Here is a 20,930-nt window from a genome sequence, read left to right as displayed (position 1 = left end):
ACCTAACCCAGGTCGGCCCCGAAGAGCATGAAAACCACGAAGCCCGAGCCTGGGTAAACTAATTGCCCTTTTGAAGCTGTTTGCATGCTTTATAGCAGTATCTTCTCTAGATCTTCAATAGTAACCTAAACATCTACACCTTAAAAACATCGTCAACTCTAACCACCTGCCCCGTCCTCATCGACTGATTCGCACATATCCCCGTCAAAATCGACAACGCCCCGTCGACATGCGACGCCGCCCGTCTATACGGATCATCGCCTGGTCCATCTCCAAAGAGGTCATTCAGCAGCTGCGGATCACCACCGCCATGCCCTCCACTCCCCTCGGGAATCTCAACCTCCTCCGGCTTGCCAAACAACGGCCGCAGCAGGATAGACCGACTCTCCAACGCCCCCTCAAGGGCTTGTTCCCCGCCAGAATTCACATACGACTGCTCGACAACTTCCACCTCAAGGCGCCCCTTGCTCCCATTGAACATCACCCGAAACCCTTCCCAGGGCGCATACGAGGTCAGACTATACGTCAGCACAGCACCAGAGCGATACCGCACCATCACACCCATCGTATCCTCGATGCTAATCCCATCGCCGAACACAGACTGGTCCCGGTAGTACGAGTCCTCATGCTCAGCATCAAGATACATAGCCTTCAGCTGGGGATTCTTATCAAGATGCAGCGCAAAGTGGTCATCCTCCGCATTCTTACTCCCAAACGCACGAGAGTAGAACTTCGTCTCCCCGCGCCTTTCTGCATTCTCCCGTCCATAGAAGCGCAGGTCACCCATGGCCACGACACTCTCGGGCCTGGACCCTAGCCAGAAATTCACGAGATCAAAATGATGCGTCGACTTGTGCACTAGCAGCCCACCGCTATTCCGCTTATCCCTATGCCAGCGCCGGTAATAGTCGGCCCCATGCTGTGTATTCAGCAGCCACTCAAAGTGTATTGAGTTGACCTCGCCAATGGCACCAGCGCTCAGCAGCTCATAGATTTTTGTATTGTGCGGCGCATACCGGTAGTTGAACGTAACCCGCACCTTCTTCCCTGTCCTCTCGACAGCGTCAAAGATCTCCTGGCATCTCGGCGCATCAATCGTCATGGGTTTCTCGGTGATAACGTTGCAGCCGAGTTCCAGCGCCCGCACGATGTAGATGTTGTGCGTGCGGTCGATGGTCGTCACAATAACCTCGTCGGGTTTTGTCTCGGCGATCATGCGCTCAAAGTCTCTTGCGAGATATGTTGGAATCTTGGGGTGCCCGAGGCTCTCCAGACGGGTGTTGGCGTAATCCAGGCGCGTTTGGTTTGTGTCGCAGAATGCGACGAGGGATGCGGTGGCGCTGAACTCCTTCACTATGGCTGTGTAGAAGAAGATGGCGCGACCGCCCGTGCCGATGAGGGCGTATTTCTTGACCATTCTGCTGGTGATGTCTCTAGCAATCTGGTGATGTTGCTGAGAGGTGGTTGTAAGGTTGGTGGTGGAATATAAGAGGGGAAGATGAACTCGGGGTGAAGCAGACCGAGACACCCCGCAGCACCTGCACACCAACAACGCACGAGAGGAGGGGTATGCACTAAACTTCAAACGGCAGACATGGTGTGACCAGCCATGGCAAACCCAAATAGGCTGAATGAGAGATCGAGAGATCGGCGTGGATTTTCCGTCAATCAGGGCTCACCACCATGCAACCCCCGCATTTCCCTTCAAGACAGTCCGGGGTAGATTGGAGAAGCGAGATCTTGGCGAATCCTGGGAGATATCGGCGTCCAATGCTTCCCCTGCTTGAGCAGTCAAGCGACGCAAGCCGGGAGGAGGAGCTTGTCTGTTAGGAATGTGTTGTTGGTCGGTTAATATCTGTCCGTCCGGGTATATAGAGGGGGGGATCCGTCATGTTGCCCTGAAACGACTGATCTTTCGTTGTACCAGCTACAGATGCACCTCACCTCAGCAACATGGCCAGCAAACAATCCCCTTCATCCGAACAAATCGAGTCCGCAGATTCAGACTCCATAACCCCCGCCGTTGAACCCCCCAAACCCACCGCAACCGCCGAAAAAGCCGCCCAATTCCTCGCCAGCACCTCAGAAAACCGATCCTTCACCCCCGCGGAAGAAAAAGCCGTGCTGCGGAGAATCGACTTCCGCGTCCTCCCCTTACTCCTGGGCGCATATTTCTTCCAACAACTCGACAAATCATCCCTCTCGTACGTCTCGATCTTCGGGCTCGTCGAGGACGCAAACCTCGTGGGCCAGCAGTACTCATGGCTCGGCTCCATCCTGTATCTCGCGCAGCTGGTCATGCAGCCGCTGGCCGCGTTGGTGCTGGTCAAGTTACCGACGGGCAAGGTTATCGCCGCTGCGATCTTTCTCTGGGGGAGCAGCTTGACGATTATGGCGGCTTGTACGAATTTCCCGAGTTTGTTGGGTTTGAGGTTTTGTTTGGGGGCTTTTGAGGCCATGATTGGTACGCTACACCCCATGTGGCTGCAATATGAGATGGATGGTGGGAAGGGTGACGTGGTTAGGGCTAATCTTGTGGTGGATGGATACAGCACCCTCCTGCATCGCCGTAACGCAGATGTGGTGGCGGCGAGGTGAGCAGACTTGGTACGTCCCTCAAGCTCTCTTATTTACCTCCCAACCCTCCATCTATCACATCTTACTAAACCTTTGGTATAAATCAGGCGCGCAGCAATGTGGAACGCCATGAACGGCGTCACCGCAATTGTCGGCTCCCTGTTCACATACGGCCTCGGCCACATCCACAGCTCCACGCTCTTCTCCTACCAAATAATTTTCATCCTCTGCGGGCTGCTAACAGTAGCCTACTCCTTCATCGTCCTAATCTTCATGCCGGACTCCCCCATGGAAGCCAAATTCCTGCACGAGCGCGAGAAAGTCATAGCCGTTGAACGCCTGCGCGCAAACCAGATGGGCGTGATCTCGCGCGAGTGGAGATGGGACCATGTCCTTGAGACGATGCTCGATGTCAAGACGTGGGTGTGGTTTTTGCTTATTATTGCTATCTCGTGGGTTCCATCCTCCCTCTTATTTTGCTTTCGTTTGGCTGGGAGAATGATAAGGGTGGTTTGTGCTGATGCTGACTGTGTGCGTAGGATTCCCAGCGGCGGCATCAGTACATTCGGGAGCTTGATCATTACGTCCTTCGGGTATACGAACTTCACGGCGATTCTGTTTAATTTGCCGTTTGGGGCGATCCAGTTTGTTGTTATTTTGCTCGGCGGATGGGCGGCGACGAGGTTCCGGACTAAGGGGCTGGTTATTGCGGTCATTGCGGTTGTTGCGGCGGTTGGGACGATTATTATGCTTACGGTGTCGAGGGAGAAGAAGGGGGTTTTGCTGTTTGGGTATTATCTGGTATGTTTGTCTCGTTCTATCTAGTTGGGAAATGGTGGTAGTGTGGAGGAACTAACGTTGTCTGTGCTAGGTCTCCTGCCTCGCTGGTATAACGCCCCTCGTGTACGCATGGGAAGCGCAGAATACAGCGGGTGATACGAAGAGGAAGTGTACTTCGGCTGTTGTGCTGGTTGGGATGTGCACGGGGAATGTATGTTGCCCTCTTCTACTTACCTTCCTACAAAGATTCGTGCTGACGGGATGGTATCAGGTCATCGGCCCGCAACTCTACTCCCTAGACCAAGCGCCCGAGTACCGACCGGGCCTGATCTCGAACCTGGTCATGTTCATCCTTGTTGCGATTATTGCCATGTATGCTTTCTCTTTTTCCCATTGTCAGTCATCATCTAACGAGAAACCTGGCTGCAGTATTGCAGACCTGTACCTCTACTGGCTCAACAAGCGCCACGCCAAACGACGGAAAGCGCTAGGCAAGAGTGCTCGAATTGTTGATGAGAGTATGCTGGGGAAGAACAAACTGCAAGAGAGCAAGACTGGTGAAGTGGAAGATGGCGCGAAAGGGGAGGAGAGGGTCGTTGACAAGGGATTCCAGGATACGACGGATTTGAAGAATGAGGATTTCATCTATGTATACTAATTGGAGGTTGTATATGTCATAGTTCGTCCATGCTGAAACGCTAGTAGCTAGGCGGACGACGAATGTTAAAGTCTGCTCGATTTCAAAGTGCCAATTTGTTGCATCTGGTGCTGGTAGAGCTTTGAGTTATTTATTTTAAAAGTGCAGTGAACAGCAAATATGCATCCCTACTCTTAAGATTTGCCTATAGCGTTTCTAGGCGAAGCCAGCAGCTGGCTGAGGTGACCCTACCTACCATGGTAAGAGACTCGAGGCCGTGGAATTAGCCCTAATAAGCTTTTGACTCTCTCCATCAACTTTGGAAGCTTTGAAGCATGCACCAAGGTTGAGCAATGACCTAATGACTTGTCAGTCGGTTGGTTCTGAGTCTGAGTCAAATCCAACGTCTCTCACCGTCCCATCTCTTTCACGATCACAACCCGCCGAGGCAGATAGCTGTCAGTCACAACAACCACGTTAACAGGACAGAAATCACACGGTGAATCAAGTCTTGCCCAACTCCCCAGTTCAAAGCACGGACAGCAATAGCCAGGTTCCTAGGGAGCAGATGGCTCTGAACAAGGACCGGGACCAGGACACGCCGCCAGCGGGCGAGTCCTACACCCACCACCCCTTCGAATCCGACGCAAAGGCTGAGCAAGACGCCGTTCAATCGCTGCAGCGCGCAAACGGGCGTAAGCCGTTAGAACACAAAATCACGAGCTTCAAAATCGCGCTTCGAAACACCAGGGCCCGCATCAGGGCGTATGAGGCTGGGCAGCCGCAATTTCCCCCGGTGCGTTTTATTTCCATCCTATCCTGTCCGAGAAGATCCTGTCTTTCTTCACCTGCACAGCGTCTGCCTTTCCTTTCCTATTTAATCGGACCGCTGGCGTTGCTGACGTCACTGACGTTATCACGTTATCACCCCAGGCCTCTACGCTTCTGATCGAGGAGGACCGTCTTACTTGTCTTAATCTGTGGAATTCGCACCTCCGCGCGGTGGAGCGGCTAGCGCTTGATGAGGAGGACTCGGAGACTCCCCGGCTTGTTAGAGGTCCCGGAGCTGTGACTCCCGCTCACGACGGCGACAAAGACGATGGACGTGGGGAGTACAAGCGTCAACTTCTCTCCGTCGAGCAGGAGAAGGAGGAAGAGGCTTCGGCACGGCGGACACTGGAGTCCGCCAATGCAAGCGAAATGCCTATAAGTGGTGATGAATTGGAGGATCTCACGTCTGAGTCTGAGTCCGAGCCTGATTCTGTGCCGTATGGTTTCGATTCGCCTCCAGACCACGGACAGCAGGGCGATTCTCCCACACAGGAGGAGTTCGAATTTGATCTGAATATCGTTTTCCCAGACTGGTCGAGGGTTTTCAAGTTGTAGCCGAACAAAGCGGGCATCGAGGCTATAGGTAAGGTAGGTAGGAGCTTGAATAACGGGAGAGAGCCGCATTGTCATCTGTAGTAATGGCAGGAAGGAATTTCGATGAGTAGGTCGGTGATTGTGCTTCTAATCAACGAGACTGAAATAGGAGGAATGTTGATTCTCCTAGTTGATAACCAATGAATGTATAGTGTTCTCCGTATAGCCTAACAAGCGCCCGGGAAGTTGAGACTCGCTAGGTACCATAACTCACGAACTTCAGCGTTCGAGTCGAGCCTGCTTCCAGATATGGTATACTCTGAGTTGATCCAGCCCTAGTTAGGCCATACATACCCTACTTACATAGCTGTAGGTAGATATTCCTAAACAAAATAAGCACAGGTGAATCGACGAATGGCTTCATTATCAACCCATCTGCCTTACCCAATCATAACAGGGAATGGTTGCAGGGAGTGTGTCCTGCAGGCGAAGCAGCAACGGGAAAAAATTATGATAGACAAGACTGCGTTCTGACGCTGGCCGAAGACAGCTTGGAGGTGCGGTCGGCCTAAGACCTGCAGCTACTGTCAGCGTCCGGGGCAGGAGCCACGGCCCCGGGATATTATGTTACCTGCCTTAGTCTGGACGAGCGAGCTCCTCCCCTTTTATCGAGATATTTTCCCTACCTCCTCCCACCAGGAGGAAGACCGCAAGTCATTTTATCATCCGGTATCGAAAACTGAGGAAGACTACTTGTCAAGAGCTGAGCCTGGCCACAAGCACGACGCAGAATGATCGATCCAGTGGTCCGCAGCCTGAGCTATAGAATGACTGGCTATTGCAGGGATGCGTGTTTGCCATAAGCCCAACCCCGCCATCTCTCTCGCAGACGATCTCACCTCTCCAAGAACACCTTATTTCCGAGCCCTGGTGGACCATGGCTAGTCATCCTGATTCAGCACCTGTCAGCAGCAGCCGGACAGACGAAGTGCCGAAAAAACCGCGGACCAAGTTGATCGGCTGCCTGCTCGATGTCTCCGGGTCCATGCGAAACGCCCTAGACTCGGGGGAGGGGGATGGCCGCGCCACCGAGCGCTTCCGAGCCGTCCTTAACACCGCGCTTCGCCTTGCTCAGACTGAGTATCGACAGGATCCACATGCCCGCATGTTCATCGGGGTGTTTGGCTTAGACTCTACCGAGAATGGCGGTCCACACTCGGTCGATCTTTGTGCGGTCATCGAGGAGCTGCTCTCGAATCGCGGCGACGGGAATGATCAAAATGGACACGATCGGCTCGTTGCGCTCGCCAATCAGGAAAATAGGGCGCACATCGCGCAGTATATCCGGACGAAACTTACAGACCACCAAGCGCGGATTGTCCACCTACATTTGCAGCGACACCCGGAGCAGATCAGGGAGTTTGTCGATACAATACCGACCGCAGAGGAGTTCAAAACAAACCGGACTCAACTGCAAGCGGGGGGCTGGCTCAGTGGCGCCGGCATTGCAGTCGGAGCTGCCTTGGTCATTAACCCTACCACCGCACTCCCTATCCTAGTTTCTGCAGCTCTTGCGGGTGGTCCAGCCGGAGGCCTTTTTGCAACTCACGCTGAGGACCACGCGGTGGATAACTCGGACGCTTTGAAACTTGCACGCCGTATCTGCAATGAATGGCTCCAAGACTTCACTGACCTTGCGCCACGTCCAGTAGATGAAGTTGTTCGCCTGCTCGAACGACTGCAACAGCCCCCGGTGGATGGCACCCGGACAGACACAAACTCCATGCTTGACACCCTACGCCCATATATGTATGGAAAGACCCCGATGAGAGACGCCTTGCGCCGAGCAACCGCAGTGTTCAATCAGAATCCTAGCGCCAAGCAGCGCATACTCCTCTTGATATCTGATGGCCTTTCGACCGATGGCGACCCCGTGCCAGTTGCGAGCGACCTAAAGGATAGTGAGGTGACAATAGCAACTATATATCTCACCGACGACTCCGACATTGAAACCAACTGCCTCTACGACCGAGCCATTGACAATTGGAGCGATGGCCAGCGCAACCTGTTTGAGATGGCCGCGAAGGTTTCAAGTCATACACATCCCATTCCAGTTTTTTCTTCGATGCATTGGACAACGCCCCTCTCTGGCGAGTGCGCGCTTTATGTCCAGGTGTGCAGCGCAACTGTACTTAACCAGTTCTGTGAGCTTCTGCTATCCGCGCGCTTTGGGTCGGCGGATGCGCTCTTGGAAGTAGTCGGTCGCGTACGCCTTGATAAATACATCGACGGTGCCCATGATGGCGTACGGAGGCAGCCATCTGATCAAGGCGAAGAGGGCTCCTGCTATGCGCATGCTATCGCGGCGGCCCTTCACATGGCGCTCCGGCGTATTCGCGGCCGCCAGCACGGCTATCCAAAAATCGAAGACATAAGGGAAGAAATCCTGAGGAAGTTTCCGTGGGAGCCTCATGGGCAAAACACAAAGCGAGTACTGACTGCAATGCTTGCCGACGATCGGTATCGTCCCCTGCAATTCAATGAGGTAGATGTAGAAGGTGCGCGCCGGGCGGTTCTGAGTCGCCGACCGGTCCTAGCAACCTTTCGCCTGTCACAGTCCGGATGGGACACTTTCTCTAACCATTTTGATAAAAGAGCGGCCACGCGCATGACAGTGCTTACTAGGGCTCACATGGCGTCCCACCATTCGTTACCTGACAATGGCGGTCATGCAGTGCTTCTGATTCGCTGTGGCCCTGACTCCTTGACCTTCCTGAACTCGTGGGGGAGGAGATGGGGTGATAACGGCAGCTTCAGTGTTGAAGACCACACCGTCTTGGAGTTGGATGACCCGAGCGGCGTTGCAAAGCTCCGATTCTATGATATATACTGGCAGCAAAAGGACCTGACCGAGAGAGAGAAGCGAGCATACAGTGACGACGTGGCTAGACTGCTACAGAAACATGCCGGCCGGCATCCAACAATTTTGGAGCTTGAAATGGCTTGTCCGCTCTGCAGAAGCAATGCGCCCATCGCCAACTTCACTGGCAGTCTTCGGCAGGCGAGATGCCCGAATCCAGATTGTGCAGGGTTCTTTGTGCCGGAGGCGGGGTATCTTGCGCAGGCATTGTATGCGCGGGCGGGTCTTGACGATGTAGAGTTGTGAAGGCAGCCTGACGATTGCTATCTCCAATGGATGGGACGGGATATATATTAAATTGATTTCTATCAGCCAGTGGCGGAACTCGCGGAGCTTTCATCAATTAATTATGGATAGTGCCAATACAATTGTCCGATATGATTTCATATCTGCGACCAAAGGCGTCAGCCGAGAGATGCCATGACAAGCCAAGCAGAACTAGCGATATAAGCATCCTCAAGAAGGTAACCAAGAGACCAAGACATCTTTTAGAGTCTGAGTGGCGCGGTACCTTTGTGTTCCTTCGTTTGCCCTGTGGCAAATGATCCACGTTGACCCAGACCCAAATACTCGAAACCTTCACAAAGACGCCCCAGGAACAACGAGGACAACGGATGCCATCATAACACGCGACATTGAGTGATAAAGAGGCCATAATAACGTTACATCCGAACAAAGACATTCCCCTCCGACGGCCAAGTCCGCTAATCAGACCAGAATTGACTGGCATTCACTTAGAGATTATTGGGCTTGGGGAATCCGCAGCCAAGCGGGGCCCCTGAAGATCATTGCCATCTTCACCAATCATAGTCACTGGTCCCTCTTCCAGCAGGAGAGACAAGCACCATTGGCTGCAGCTTGGTGCTGCTCTGTCGCTATCGCCCACTAACATTAGCGCTGCGACACTGCAATCAAGGCCCTAGGACCACAATGGCAGGTGATAAGCTGTCAGCTCATTCACCAGGTGGAGATTCACTCATCGGGGGTTGGAATGTCACGCGTGCCCGCCTTGATTGGCATTCCTCCTCCTCTTCCCCTTGCTGGCTATTTAAGTGCCGATGATCTCCCCCCAGCTTCTCTCTCAGATTGTCCGACAGTCCGACCGCACACACCATGCTGTCCTCTCTCACCCGTGTAACCGCCCTCTCCCTGGCCGGTCTGACCTGTCTCTCTGCCTCGGTCGCCGCCGCTGCTTTTGAGAGCCTGAACAGTGTTCCTGATGGTAAGCTGCTCTCATCCGCTTTGTTTATTTTGACCCTTGTGTTAACAAACCAGGCTGGAAATACGACAGCACTCCGGACGCCAACCAACCCCTGCGCCTGCGCATCGCCCTCAAGCAACACAATGTCGCCGGCTTCGAGCAGGCCCTGCTGGACATGTCCACCCCGGGCCACGCCAGCTACGGCCAGCACTTTGCCTCCTACGACGAGATGAAAGAGCTGCTGCTGCCCAGCTCGGAAGCTTCTTCGTCCGTCAAAGACTGGCTCTCCGCCTCCGGGATTGAATACGAGCAGGACGCCGACTGGATCAACTTCCGCACGACCGTCGACGAAGCCAACGCCCTCCTCGACGCCGACTTCCTCTGGTACAGCGCCACCGACGCCAGCGGCAAAGACTCCCGCGCCCTCCGCACCCTCTCCTACAGCGTCCCCGAGACCATTGCCGCCCACATCAACATGATCCAGCCAACCACCCGCTTCGGCGCCATGCACGCCAACAAGGCGACCGTGCGCGCGAAGCCCATCTTCATCGAGACGAACCGCCAGCTCATCAACGCCGTTTCCTCCGGTTCTCTGGACCACTGCGACAGCGCAATCACCCCGTCCTGCCTCGCAGACCTGTACAACACAGAGGGGTACAAGGCGTCGAACACGAGCGGGAGCAAGGTGGCTTTCGCGTCGTTCTTGGAAGAATACGCGCGCTACGACGACCTGGCTGAGTTCGAAGAAACCTACGCCCCCTACGCAATCGGCCAGAACTTCTCCGTCGTCAGCATCAACGGCGGGCTGAACGACCAATCCTCCACCTCGGACAGCGGCGAAGCAAACCTCGACCTGCAGTACATCGTCGGCGTCTCGTCCCCCATCCCCGTAACCGAATTCACGACGGCCGGACGCGGCCGACTCGTTCCGGATTTGTCTTCCCCCGATCCAAACGACAACTCCAACGAGCCCTTCCTCGAGTTCCTCCACGCGGTCCTGAAACTCCCCCAGTCTGAACTCCCGCAAGTCATCTCCACTTCCTACGGCGAAGACGAGCAGACCATCCCCTGGACGTACGCTCGATCGGTCTGCAACCTCTACGCGCAGCTCGGATCCCGCGGTGTCTCGGTGCTCTTCTCTTCCGGCGACTCCGGCGTCGGTGCAGCCTGCCTAACCAACGACGGCACAAACACCACGCACTTCCCGCCCCAGTTCCCGGCCGCCTGTCCGTGGGTTACGGCTGTCGGGGGTACGAATGGAACGGCCCCTGAAAGTGGAGTGTACTTCTCCTCCGGCGGGTTCAGCGACTACTGGGCGAGACCGTCGTGGCAGGACGCCGCTGTGTCCTCGTACCTCGAGAAACTGGGCGATGTGCAGAGCGAGTACTTCAACGCGAGTGGGCGCGCATTCCCCGACGTCGCGGCGCAAGCTCAGAACTTCGCTGTCGTTGACAAGGGGCGCGTTGGGCTGTACGATGGAACGAGTTGTTCGTCGCCTGTATTTGCGGGTGTTGTTGCGCTGCTGAACGATGTCCGTCTGCGTGCGGGCCTGCCGGTTCTCGGATTCCTGAACCCCTGGCTTTACGCTGATGGACTTAACGGTCTGAACGATATCGTTAATGGGGGGAGCACTGGGTGTGATGGGAACAACCGCTTTGGTGGCTCGGCCAATGGATCCCCTGTTATCCCGTATGCGGGGTGGAATGCGACGGAGGGGTGGGATCCTGTGACGGGTCTGGGCACGCCGGATTTTGCGAAGTTGAGGGAGATTGCGCTTTCTGCTTAATCTCGTGGTTATGTGGATGATTTGGTGGATCTCTTAGATCTGCTGCATCTCCGTTCAGACGGGTGTTAGCCAGCCACATTTGGTAAATAGCATAAGCATCGCATAGCATTCGCCATCTGCGCGATATCATGAATTGAATTTCCTTGTCTTGTCAAAACCAATAGTAAGGGTGTATTTTGTCTTGAGAGCGTAAGTCGTCAGTCGTAGAGTATGGTATGTCCTCAATGTACAGATGTACAGTGTAAATGCATGTATCACCACTCAGCTCATCAAACACATCACTGCCACCATTAGCCTGGTCTCCCGTCTCATAGATTAGATCAACTCACCCACAACCCAGCCCACAAACACAGTCCACACCATAACCCCTCCTACCCCCAAAGCTACCGCGCCCCCTTCACCACCCCCCGAACCCCCCGGCTGCCCCGGCGCCCGATAAACCGGCAAATTCGGATCCTCTATCGGCCCATCATCCAGCCCGCGCCCCTCACTCCCTGCCGTCCCATTCCGCCCAACCAGATCCTTAAGCACCGCACTCGCAACCCCATTCGGCGCATCTAGCTTCCCCTCCTCTTCCGCCGTCTGGATCGCAGCCCACCAAACACTCGCCATCTGACGATACCCGTGATCACTCGGATGCGTCCCGTCAACGAGCTCGCCGTCGGTAATGAAGTAGCTCATTTCAGCGAGGACGATGCGATCGCCGGCATTCCGGCGCCGCGCGACGAGGTTCCGGTATTCCTGGCTGACGCGGTGGACGGCCGTGCTGGCGAAGTCGTTGGGGAGTAACGTGGAGAGAATGATTGTGCTGTTGGGGATGGAGGAGAAGAGGTCCGTGATTAGGGCGTCCAGGCGTGTGTCTGCGTCGTTGATGTCGACGTTTTGGATGCAGTCGTTTGTGCCGGCGCTATCGCATATCAATACCAACTTACTAAAGCTAAAGACAGGGAGGGAAGGGAAAGGACGGGGTAGGAGCGCACTTGATCAGAATAACATTCGGCTGCAACCGCGTCGAATTCACAGCCGCTTCGGCGATATGGTCGATTGTGTCGCCGAAATGGCCTTCGTTTTGCTACAGACACCAATTAGCATCAGCCTATTCCTCTAGCAATTGCATGTAAAAGAGCTGGGAAAAGGGTGGGTACATTATCCTTCATCGTCCCATTCGCCAAACCCCCCACCATATCAACCTCCCACCCGGCGTACCGCAGCTGCTCGCGCAGAGCCTTGCGGTACCCGTTTCCGTCGGAGGAGCGGTAGCCCACGGTGATGGAGGCGCCGAGGGGCATGACGCGTAGTAAGAAGGGTTTTGTTGTGTTCGCGCGGGGTACAATCTCATGCTGCTGTGTAACTGCGATATCCGCGGCAAGGGCGTTTGTGGAGGTGAGGAATGTAAGGAGGGCAAGAATGCCGAGGGGTGTGGATATTTTGCATCTTGATCTTGAAAATACGAAAGCCTCCATTGCGGCTTGCAAGCCACCGGATTACGGGGTAGGGACCTAAGAGAAAGTTAGTACCCGCCAACGTAACCGGGGGAGGCTCTTTTGTTATATGGCAGGCGGAAGCCTGGGCAGGGTCCAGTCCAGCCCAGGTAGCAGAGTTCAAGCTAGGTGGAAATGACTCGTCGAGCCAGACTCTCAGAGATAACGCTGCAGGTAGAGTTTCGCTAGGACGTTTGCTGGGGCTGTGCAGTGTGACTTCCTGCAGGATGCGTGTGCTGTCTTTGACTCGGAGATTGGAGGTGGTGGTGGTGATTGGCGCGTGTAATCTCCGACTGCTGCTTTGTGCCTGGAATAGCTGGCGAGACCCGCGAGATGGACCGGCACTGGGGCAGAGACAATGTCTCCTCGATGTCAAAGTGTCGTCAGGGTGGACATTCGATGGAGATGCAAGGCGCTTACGAGGATCGGCGTGCTTGCTGGGAGTGATGACGATATAGCAGAGTGTTTATCGATCGGGGTCCAGATGCGGGTCCGTTGCTCCGGCGGCCGGGACGATATGCGATGTCATTGGCTGTACACGTGTACCTGAGCCGGATCGGGACTAGTGTTCGTCGCTTGACCGCGGTTTCTGCTGCCTGACTCTCTAGGCTGCCACTTTTGCTTTTCTGTGGCTTCAAGCTTGTCTCATCCTTTGTTGTTCCATCACCCTTGCAATAATCATCACCCACTCGCTATAGCATCTTCGCGGGGGACGAAGGATCTTTGAGCCTAGTATCGCCCTTGACTGCGCATCCTCTTTTGCTTCCAGGGGAGAAATAGCACTATTCTGGTGATTCATCCCTCAGCAGCAGGGCAGACAAAGAACCTTAACGCTTGAAAGCAAGAGGCTCCCGCTGCGCCTCATCATGCTAGTGCTAATTCATCTTACTGGATTGTTCACTTGTTGCCCCATCGAATTTCAATATATTCCGTATGCCACTAGTCGTCGAGATGGATGCTGTTCTTGGTGCTTCGCCTTTCCGTCAATGGATAGGTCGGGTCTCGGTCAATCGCTGCACAACTCTCTCCAAGTCCACGAGAAGAAGGTAGCGGGCCTCTCGTTCTGCTTGACCCTAATTTTGAAACCAAAGGCTCAGGGCTAGAAAATGCCTCAGGATACTCCGCTGCTCCGTCGAAACAGCACGGAATTGGCTTGAAGCGCTTTATCAACCCCATGAGATTTACGATTGAAATTATTCAACAGGTGACGTTCGTATGGACCGTATGATTTAACGATCCCGACAGACGGTAGTGGAGGGTTCCCTTGGAGCTCCAGGACTAGCTATCGAAAAGGCTCCGATGCGCTGAGGCGAAAATGTCTCGCTCCCACAGCCACTCTGCCCAGGGTCATGCTCGGTCTTCCAGCAGATAAGAACCTACAGCATCGGGGCACTACTCGGCGGGCGCTCCTTGTTGTTTGTGGGGAGGAAATACTGGCAGCTTGGCTAACACTTAGACATTTACAGGAACGAGATGATTTTCATCTTGTATGTTTGCTTTGCCTCGAGGACAGCCCTGACGGCAGACATTAACCTGGCAATACCCAGAAGTAGTCTGGTTTCTGATTGGCAGTGGACCGCTTGCTCCGTCTGATATGTATCACCAAGCAGGAGGACGTAAAGCATCTTTGACAGTCTATGCCCTCGAGATCCATCGGAAGACAGTTCACCGCCGCTAGCTGTCACAAGCTGCTGCTTCCTTCGGCATCGCGAGTTGGGTTCGCGGGGATTAGCAACGTCTCAAGGGTCTCATGACATGCTAGAGGCTTCGGATTTCTACCGAGGTAGTCACGACCCATGATCACTAATGAATGTTGAAAGCTAGTGCCTTGTACCCGCCTCAGTTTGAGGCTTCTAATAAGCTTTCGGCTCTCTTGGTCATGAGCCGTGCCCTGGCAAACCTTAACTACGTCTGATTCTCTGTAGACCTTTTCTATTCTTAGTTGTCCAGTAAAGTTGCAGAAATCTATCCCCATAATTCTAGCATTTTCGAGCCCTATCCTAGATTATAAAGCTATAGATTGTTCCGCACAGTTCTTTCTTAGAAATCAACTAAATGGGTAGTCCTTAGTCCCAGGTATTTATCTTCTTTCTTGTCCTTTTCCTCCATCTCTCTTTCAACTACCTCCTTCTCCCAGACCTCTCCCTCTCCTAATACACCTCCTCTACATCCTCTACCTTCTCTACCTTCACACCACTTCCACGCACCTCCTTAACCTGCTGGTCCCGCCCTCCTCCGGCTCTTCTCCGCTACTCTTCCTTCATGTTCTGCTGGTTCCACCCTCCTCCAGCCTTTCTACTATGCATTTCTCTCTCTCCTTATTCTGCTGGTTCCACCCTCCTCCAGCTTCCTACACTTTATTCATCTCCCTCCTGATTCTACTAGTTTCATCCTCCTCCAGCTTCCTTACTCTTTATTCCTCTCCCTCCTTATTCTTCTGGTTGCGTCCTCCTCCAGCTTTCCTATCATTAATAACTCCTCCTTCTATCTCTTGCTGGTTCCGTCCCCTTCCGGCTCTATTCTCCCTCTTCCTCTAAATTCTACTAGTTTCATCCTCCTCCAGCTCTTCAAAACCCTTTCCCCCTGCTTCTACTGGTTCCACCCCCCACCGGCTCTTCTACCCCTCTTCTCCCTCTTTCTACTGGTGCCATCCTCCTCCAGTTCTTCTAACCCTCTTCTGCCTCCTTCAGCTGGTTCCGTCCCCATCCAGCTCTCTTCTTCCTCTTCCTCCTGTTTCTGCTGGGTCCGCCATCTCCCAGCTTTCTATCCTCACTTGCTCTTCCTTATTTATATGGAGACCACCGAGATCAATAATCACATTGCATGTATGACCTGGTAGCGAAGACCAAAAAGCAAGGGGATAGTCCTGGAAGTTCGCTATTCACTCGCTAATAATATGTCTTGGGCGTCGCTATCTGAGGCAATCCATTCAATCTAACTAACTCATCCTCATTTAGCTCGTAATTCAGTCTCCCTTGCAGCGTCCACTGCATACTCAGGTAAGGTGTCATATGCACTTTCACGGACCACCGTCTACCATACCATGAATGTACCTAAGGCAGCCCTACCTCGGTCTCACCATCGACGCAACGTCCCAACTTCCAGACAACCCCTCATCCACAAAGCCAAACCGCTCATACAGCGGCGCGCCAGCTTTACTCGCATCAACGTACAGAGCAACGCCATCCGAATCCGCCAAGTCACATCCCCACTGGAGCAGCATCGAGCCTGCCCCGCGACGGTGGTAGTCGGGGTGTGTGACGAGTGTGTCGAGGTCTGCCCTCATTTCGTTAGCTCCCCACAGCCCATATAATTAGATATATTGAGTGAGCGGGTAGTGGGTAATGCATACAGTAATGCTTTGTCTTGCCCATAACGCGCTCCCTTTCTGTCTCCTCCCGCTGAAAGAACTCCTCGCATTCGAGCGCTGGAATATCCTCGTGCCAGGGCGGATAGCGGCTTCCTCGATGTTCCGGCGATGAAGTGTCCCACTTTGCGTATGCGACTATGCGCTCGTGCGTCTTACCCTCGGAATCAACGGCATCCGGGTCCACAACCTTGACGTACTTCTGGAACGGCTTGTGCGATAGATCGTGCTGGTTTGCGGCTGTGAGCCAGGCGCGCACTCCAGCGGTGTCGGGGAAGAGACGGCGGAGGGTGGGGTCCCCGCTGAATGCGGCAAACCAGATAGTAATTAAGGAGTGGATGTCGGGGGTGGTTACGGGGAAGAGTTTCAGCGTGATGGGAGGCATATTGGTTGATGGTGATTCTGAGTATTTGGTTAGAGAGATGGGGGTAGGTGAATGAGGGCGAGTTCAACCGTGTACGGCTATAGTAGCAGTCGGCCTGGGCCGCGCGGCCTGCATTTGTTGGAGTCATATGGATGTTGGACCCTGTAGATCGGCTGGTCTGGCCCATTGTTGATCTCTTTAGCCGGGTTAACTACGGTATCATCTCGATTATTATGAGTATGAATTCAGTTGGTCGCTATTGTAGGAAGGTAGGGCGGGCATTTGTTCTTCGTTGGCGGACAGGAACGGCTCCAGCTTAGCTAGAATGGGAATGATGGTATATGCATATCTTGGGCGGATTTCATCGCAGGTAAACCTCCAAGGGGAATTCCAAGTCGAGCATTTGCCCACTCGGAAGGTGCCTGGGCTCTCAGAACCCATCCATCAACGGCCGCAGTTCCATCCCATCTTCTCCCTCCCGCGCAGAAAACCCAAACGACAGCTCCCCAACCAAAGACTTCACATTCCTATCCTCACAATTAGCACCATCAACAATTACAAAGAAAAAAATCAATAGGAGCAGACAACATACCGAAGCAACTTCCGAAGCTCATCCCCAACAACAGACCTCAACACCTCAAGCGTCACAAACGCCGAAAACGCCGGATCTTGAATATGCCGCGTACTCAACAGATCCCTATCCGTCTGCTGCACCCACCGCGCAAGCGGAAACGATATACCCGTTGACAGGTAGGGTGGTAGAGGCTGGGCATTGAGAATGGCCGAGCCAAGATGGCAGAGTAGGGATGTTGTCGCGTGCGATTTGAAGTCTGCGGATTGGAGGGCTATTGTTGCGAGGCGACGGGACCAGTTATTACTATCTTGGTCTTGCGCGTCGGCATTTTCCGACGCACCTCGAGTCAGTAGCGATGGGGGTTGGGACTGAGGCTGGAGATGGAGGGACTGCGCCGTCTGCGACATCAGCGCCATGCTAATAAACATCCGCTGCGTCTCCTCGATGATAGCATCATACTTCTCCTTCGGGAACTTCCCGCCGATCGGGGGCTCAAATGTACTAAAGTGGCTGAGAGTGCGCAGTTTCGTCAGAAGGCCCATTCCCTCGGCGAAAAGTCTCTGTCGGGTCTTCTGCAGCTCGAGCGCCGTGCTCCGCGAATCCGACACAGAGCGCAGTTCCTCATTCATCCATAACTCAATGCTAGAGTGCATGCAGCTGTAAAACCGCGCGAGGAGAAGTAGCCCCTGTCCCATGGATTTGCGCAGCGTGGTTTTTGACGTCACGGGGTAGGGGAAGATCACCCAGATAAAGGAGATGGCGCAGCCTGCTGCGACGGCGAGGAGCTTGTAGGGGCCGAACAGGTAGATTGGGTAGTAGGGCTGACCGTTTGAGGTGCCGACGTCGAGGCCGAGTTTGCGGATCTATAAACACAATAGAATAGGATTAGGGCATGTCAAGTGATTTAGATATTGGGATGGTCTCACCTGCAACTCGTACCCGACAATCACATTCAATGTGACGATAGCGATGACGGAGGGCCCGAATAGTTGCGGTTTCGTAACGTAGAAGTAATACTGCGCGCTTATTAGATGCACTTCTCTCTGTATAAAGGTGGAGGACTCACCTCGAAAACGTTTGCCAGGTAGAGCAAGATTATGACCCCGGCAGTGTGTTGATCAGGTATATACCACACCATCAGGCTCAACGCCAGCGAAACCACCGTCGCCGTAATGCGCGTCATAAACCCGAACAAGGTCTGTCCGCTCGTAGGGCTCATGCCAATGACTATCACAATCATGGCCCAGATGCAGCGCTGCCGAATGAAGAACTCTTGTGTTTGGTGCAGGAAGGCTAGGATCCCAACGCAGAATGAAGCGGCCGCGACGCGGAAGCCGAAGATACTTTCTGGAGACTGGAGGAAGCGGGAAATAATGGGAAGAACGCCACTTGTTTTCTCCCACGAGGTGGATGCTGGCAGGTGCTCGGGATTTGGGTACGATGGTTGGCCGTTACCGTCCTGGCGATATATTGAGAGCCATCTGGTGATTGAGTGAATGGGCAGGATAACCCTGTTTCGGCTCATAGTGCTATCTGCGACTTTTGATTCAGCAAACATCATGAAGTCTTGTGTCGCCTTGAGCAGATTATCTTGAAGTTGTAGGATATAGAGTGCAATGAAGGTGTCTTGTTGAACGTCGGCGTCGATGGTAGCCGCCGTCATTGCGTCGTCCAACGGCCCATTGCTTGTCTTCTCCGGCGCAAAGGCGTTGGGAGACACGAGAGCTTGTGAGAGTTGTGTTCTCCTAGAGTGGTATTCTTGTACGTGCTTCTGATACTTTGCAGGGAAATGCTGATCTATTGGATTCAGACTGTGTCCTGCCTCTTCATCATCTTTTTGAAATCTCCCAAGCAGATGTTTTGGTTTGACGAGTTCCAACTTCAAAAGCGCATATTGCACTCCAGTGTTCATTAGATCCGCGCACTCTTCAAAATGGCCATGAAGAGAAGACGCGACACGCTCAGTATGTGTTCTGAACGCCAATTCTCCGCTATAGTTCGTTGCGGCATCTTGTCGATCATGGTCTTCCTGCTCCAGAGTCATACCCAATATGTCGGGAAGCATTGCCATTCCCGAAAGAGGCAGAAATAGATTCCGTAAAAGGCCATTGATTTGGCTCAGGTCGCTCGCCGAGAGCTTGCCCCATGCGAACTCATCTTTTGAGTAAACAAGGTCAGCCTGGAGTTTCGCGTGTATCGCACTTAGCCCTGCTACCGCCGCTTGAAGCCCCCTTTTCGACTCAGTCATCGAATCTTCACCCGTACTCTGCTCAGTCGCAGTTCGGCACTCCGAACCAACACAATCTCTAGAGCTCTTTCTCACGTAGTCGCTCTGGGCTTTCAGCACATTCTCAATGTGCGCCGCATATCGCCGTACGTCCTCAAACACATATCCCCGACTGGTGACCGGGTAAATCAGCAACGATACCCCCGTCGCGATCGCAAAACCCAGAATGAACCCCTTCAATAGTCTTGAAATAAACTCCAGTCCATCAAACAGATTGACGAACATACCCGCCCGCGTCAAAGTGACGCACGTGAATATCGATAACGCAACCATGGCATCCTGCAGCTCCGGCGTTCTCCAGGCGCGCAAAGCATTCGCGCCCCATATCATGACGATCAGCCATACTGCGGAAACAGCACAGGCGTCGGAGTTGTATGTATCTTGGTCAGTACTCGCTGGGACATTGCGCCCTCGAGCCTTGACGGCGCAGAATATAGCCAGGCAGCAGAGAGACGCGGCGACACAAGTCGCCAGCAGATCGAAGAATATGATTTTCATGAACTTTGCGCGGGGGAGCAGAGCTTGGGCCGAGACGGCTATCAAGGCGGATAGGTAGCCGATGGTGAGGGTGATGTTAGCGATAGCGGTGCTTTGGTAGATGGCGATGACGATCGTTGGTGGGAGTGCGCCTTTCAGCATCATGAGGATTGTGTGAGTGTCGAGGTGAAGGGTTTGACGCCATGTTGATGGTTTAAGTTTCCTGGATAGTCGAGGTCAGTATTGGGTCTGGATATTTGAGGCAGGCTGTGAGTGAGTACCGGATGAAATTGGAGGTTAAGAGCATAATGCTGCAGTTGCCCTGCTCAGGCGCAAGTTTGTGCCAAAGCTATTGTGGCGATGGGTTGATATAAGAGCACTAACAGGCTAGAGTTCCGTGGCCAAGTCCCGCGAAACTGATGTGGGTTGTTCGGGCCCGGATCCGGCATCAGCGCTTCGGGATCCCGTCTCCGGTCTTGTGAGGATACATTCATTATCCACGAGTTGAAGGTGTTCATGTCTTAGCATTGGCGATTTACGTGAAACCATGAATTCTGGCTTGCTGGAATTCTAGATGGAATTCGACTCATCACCTCAGCAGTCGATAGCGAATCCGGCCTCCGCATGTGGGTTCGGTGCCACTTCCTGCCAGCCATTCTACCTCAACTGATCTCCGTTTAGTGTCTGGCTCGGTTGATATTGAAGTATTCCCAATATACCAGCCATGGTATACTGTCTTCCAGCTCATTGTTCTAGTCCTCAGGTAGGGCGGTTGTACCCGGCGGATAAAGTCATTTCCGCGCAGAAGGTGCGCTCCGTTCAACGCAGTAATGTCATCTTCAGGCCAGGCAGAGAGTCCATTCTAGAATGCGCAAGTGACATTCCCTGAAAGGAGTCAATATGAGAACAATGCTACGTCCTGTGTAAGGCTGGACGTCATCCGTAAGGCTGCATCTAGGCAACACAATATCCCTTCAGTTGGATTCTGTTCTTGACCAAGACGACGCTTCAGGGATGTCGCGTGCATCACGACCGCTTTGACTCAGGATGAACAGTGGCAATCCAGTAACAGTCGTTCAGGCGAATAAATTGGCTCTGGTGGTAGACTGGTAGT

At 53.6% G+C, this 20,930-nt stretch overlaps 9 protein-coding genes across 9 annotated transcripts; 4 read left to right on the top strand and 5 right to left on the bottom strand.

Moving 5' to 3' along the window:
• Nucleotides 1-133: 133 nt before the first annotated feature.
• On the bottom strand, nt 134-1,596 carry BDW74DRAFT_186675 (Gfo/Idh/MocA family protein; the record flags this gene model as incomplete). Its single annotated transcript, XM_073731308.1, has 2 exons — nt 134-1,408; nt 1,588-1,596. 2 exons carry the CDS (start codon nt 1,594-1,596, stop codon nt 134-136), a joined length of 1,284 nt encoding a protein of 427 aa, XP_073581431.1.
• A 357-nt stretch (nt 1,597-1,953) lies between these two features.
• On the top strand, nt 1,954-4,015 carry BDW74DRAFT_169307 (putative MFS transporter; the record flags this gene model as incomplete). Its single annotated transcript, XM_073726970.1, has 7 exons — nt 1,954-2,464; nt 2,553-2,607; nt 2,685-3,029; nt 3,117-3,378; nt 3,449-3,568; nt 3,629-3,729; nt 3,787-4,015. The coding sequence occupies 7 exons, from the start codon at nt 1,954-1,956 to the stop codon at nt 4,013-4,015; spliced, it is 1,623 nt and encodes a 540-aa protein (XP_073581430.1).
• Nucleotides 4,016-6,296: 2,281 nt separating this feature from the next.
• Nucleotides 6,297-8,525, top strand: BDW74DRAFT_180402 (uncharacterized protein; the record flags this gene model as incomplete). The annotated part of the gene is made up of 1 exon (XM_073729738.1): nt 6,297-8,525. One exon carries the CDS (start codon nt 6,297-6,299, stop codon nt 8,523-8,525), a length of 2,229 nt encoding a protein of 742 aa, XP_073581429.1.
• A 49-nt stretch (nt 8,526-8,574) lies between these two features.
• BDW74DRAFT_56833 (uncharacterized protein) lies at nt 8,575-9,201 on the bottom strand. The gene has a single exon (XM_073733191.1). It carries the CDS (start codon nt 9,007-9,009, stop codon nt 8,623-8,625), a length of 387 nt encoding a protein of 128 aa, XP_073581428.1. The 5' UTR covers nt 9,010-9,201; the 3' UTR covers nt 8,575-8,622.
• BDW74DRAFT_56834 (S53 family peptidase) lies at nt 9,202-11,547 on the top strand. The gene is made up of 2 exons (XM_073733192.1): nt 9,202-9,501; nt 9,555-11,547. Exons 1-2 carry the CDS (start codon nt 9,393-9,395, stop codon nt 11,264-11,266), a joined length of 1,821 nt encoding a protein of 606 aa, XP_073581427.1. The 5' UTR covers nt 9,202-9,392; the 3' UTR covers nt 11,267-11,547.
• A 34-nt stretch (nt 11,548-11,581) lies between these two features.
• Nucleotides 11,582-12,729, bottom strand: BDW74DRAFT_180400 (SGNH/GDSL hydrolase family protein; the record flags this gene model as incomplete). Its single annotated transcript, XM_073729737.1, has 3 exons — nt 11,582-12,173; nt 12,247-12,338; nt 12,412-12,729. 3 exons carry the CDS (start codon nt 12,727-12,729, stop codon nt 11,582-11,584), a joined length of 1,002 nt encoding a protein of 333 aa, XP_073581426.1.
• A 2,033-nt stretch (nt 12,730-14,762) lies between these two features.
• BDW74DRAFT_56810 (uncharacterized protein) lies at nt 14,763-15,690 on the top strand. The gene is made up of 2 exons (XM_073733190.1): nt 14,763-15,244; nt 15,295-15,690. The coding sequence occupies exons 1-2, from the start codon at nt 15,048-15,050 to the stop codon at nt 15,584-15,586; spliced, it is 489 nt and encodes a 162-aa protein (XP_073581425.1). The 5' UTR covers nt 14,763-15,047; the 3' UTR covers nt 15,587-15,690.
• BDW74DRAFT_56799 (GNAT family N-acetyltransferase) lies at nt 15,548-16,773 on the bottom strand. Its single transcript, XM_073733189.1, has 2 exons — nt 16,100-16,773; nt 15,548-16,023 (listed from the first exon to the last, which is right to left on the bottom strand). Exons 1-2 carry the CDS (start codon nt 16,497-16,499, stop codon nt 15,812-15,814), a joined length of 612 nt encoding a protein of 203 aa, XP_073581424.1. The 5' UTR covers nt 16,500-16,773; the 3' UTR covers nt 15,548-15,811.
• Nucleotides 16,774-16,908: 135 nt separating this feature from the next.
• BDW74DRAFT_180398 (uncharacterized protein) lies at nt 16,909-20,123 on the bottom strand (the record flags this gene model as incomplete). The annotated part of the gene is made up of 5 exons (XM_073729736.1): nt 16,909-17,005; nt 17,071-17,915; nt 17,979-18,068; nt 18,119-20,039; nt 20,098-20,123. 5 exons carry the CDS (start codon nt 20,121-20,123, stop codon nt 16,909-16,911), a joined length of 2,979 nt encoding a protein of 992 aa, XP_073581423.1.
• Nucleotides 20,124-20,930: the final 807 nt, after the last annotated feature.

Source organism: Aspergillus multicolor (genome assembly GCF_047715735.1).
Source record: "Aspergillus multicolor strain CBS 133.54 unplaced genomic scaffold BDW74scaffold_22, whole genome shotgun sequence".
NCBI lineage: Eukaryota > Fungi > Ascomycota > Eurotiomycetes > Eurotiales > Aspergillaceae > Aspergillus > Aspergillus multicolor.
The sequence above is the reverse complement of the archived record's forward strand: the minus strand, read 5'-3'. Positions and strand labels throughout refer to the sequence as shown.

Bases quoted from the DNA above. Each gene is read 5' to 3' on its own strand.
- BDW74DRAFT_56834 (XM_073733192.1), top strand. From the start codon at position 9,393: ATGCTGTCCTCTCTCACCCGTGTAACCGCCCTCTCCCTGGCCGGTCTG. The intron at 9,502-9,554 runs GTAAGCTGCTCT...TTAACAAACCAG, and splicing joins CCTGAACAGTGTTCCTGATG to GCTGGAAATACGACAGCACT.
- BDW74DRAFT_56799 (XM_073733189.1), bottom strand. From the start codon at position 16,499: ATGCCTCCCATCACGCTGAAACTCTTCCCCGTAACCACCCCCGACATC. The intron at 16,024-16,099 runs GTATGCATTACC...AAATGAGGGCAG, and splicing joins GGGCAAGACAAAGCATTACT to ACCTCGACACACTCGTCACA.
- BDW74DRAFT_56833 (XM_073733191.1), bottom strand. From the start codon at position 9,009: ATGCCAGTCAATTCTGGTCTGATTAGCGGACTTGGCCGTCGGAGGGGA.
- BDW74DRAFT_56810 (XM_073733190.1), top strand. From the start codon at position 15,048: ATGCATTTCTCTCTCTCCTTATTCTGCTGGTTCCACCCTCCTCCAGCT. The intron at 15,245-15,294 runs GTTCCGTCCCCT...AAATTCTACTAG, and splicing joins CCTCCTTCTATCTCTTGCTG to TTTCATCCTCCTCCAGCTCT.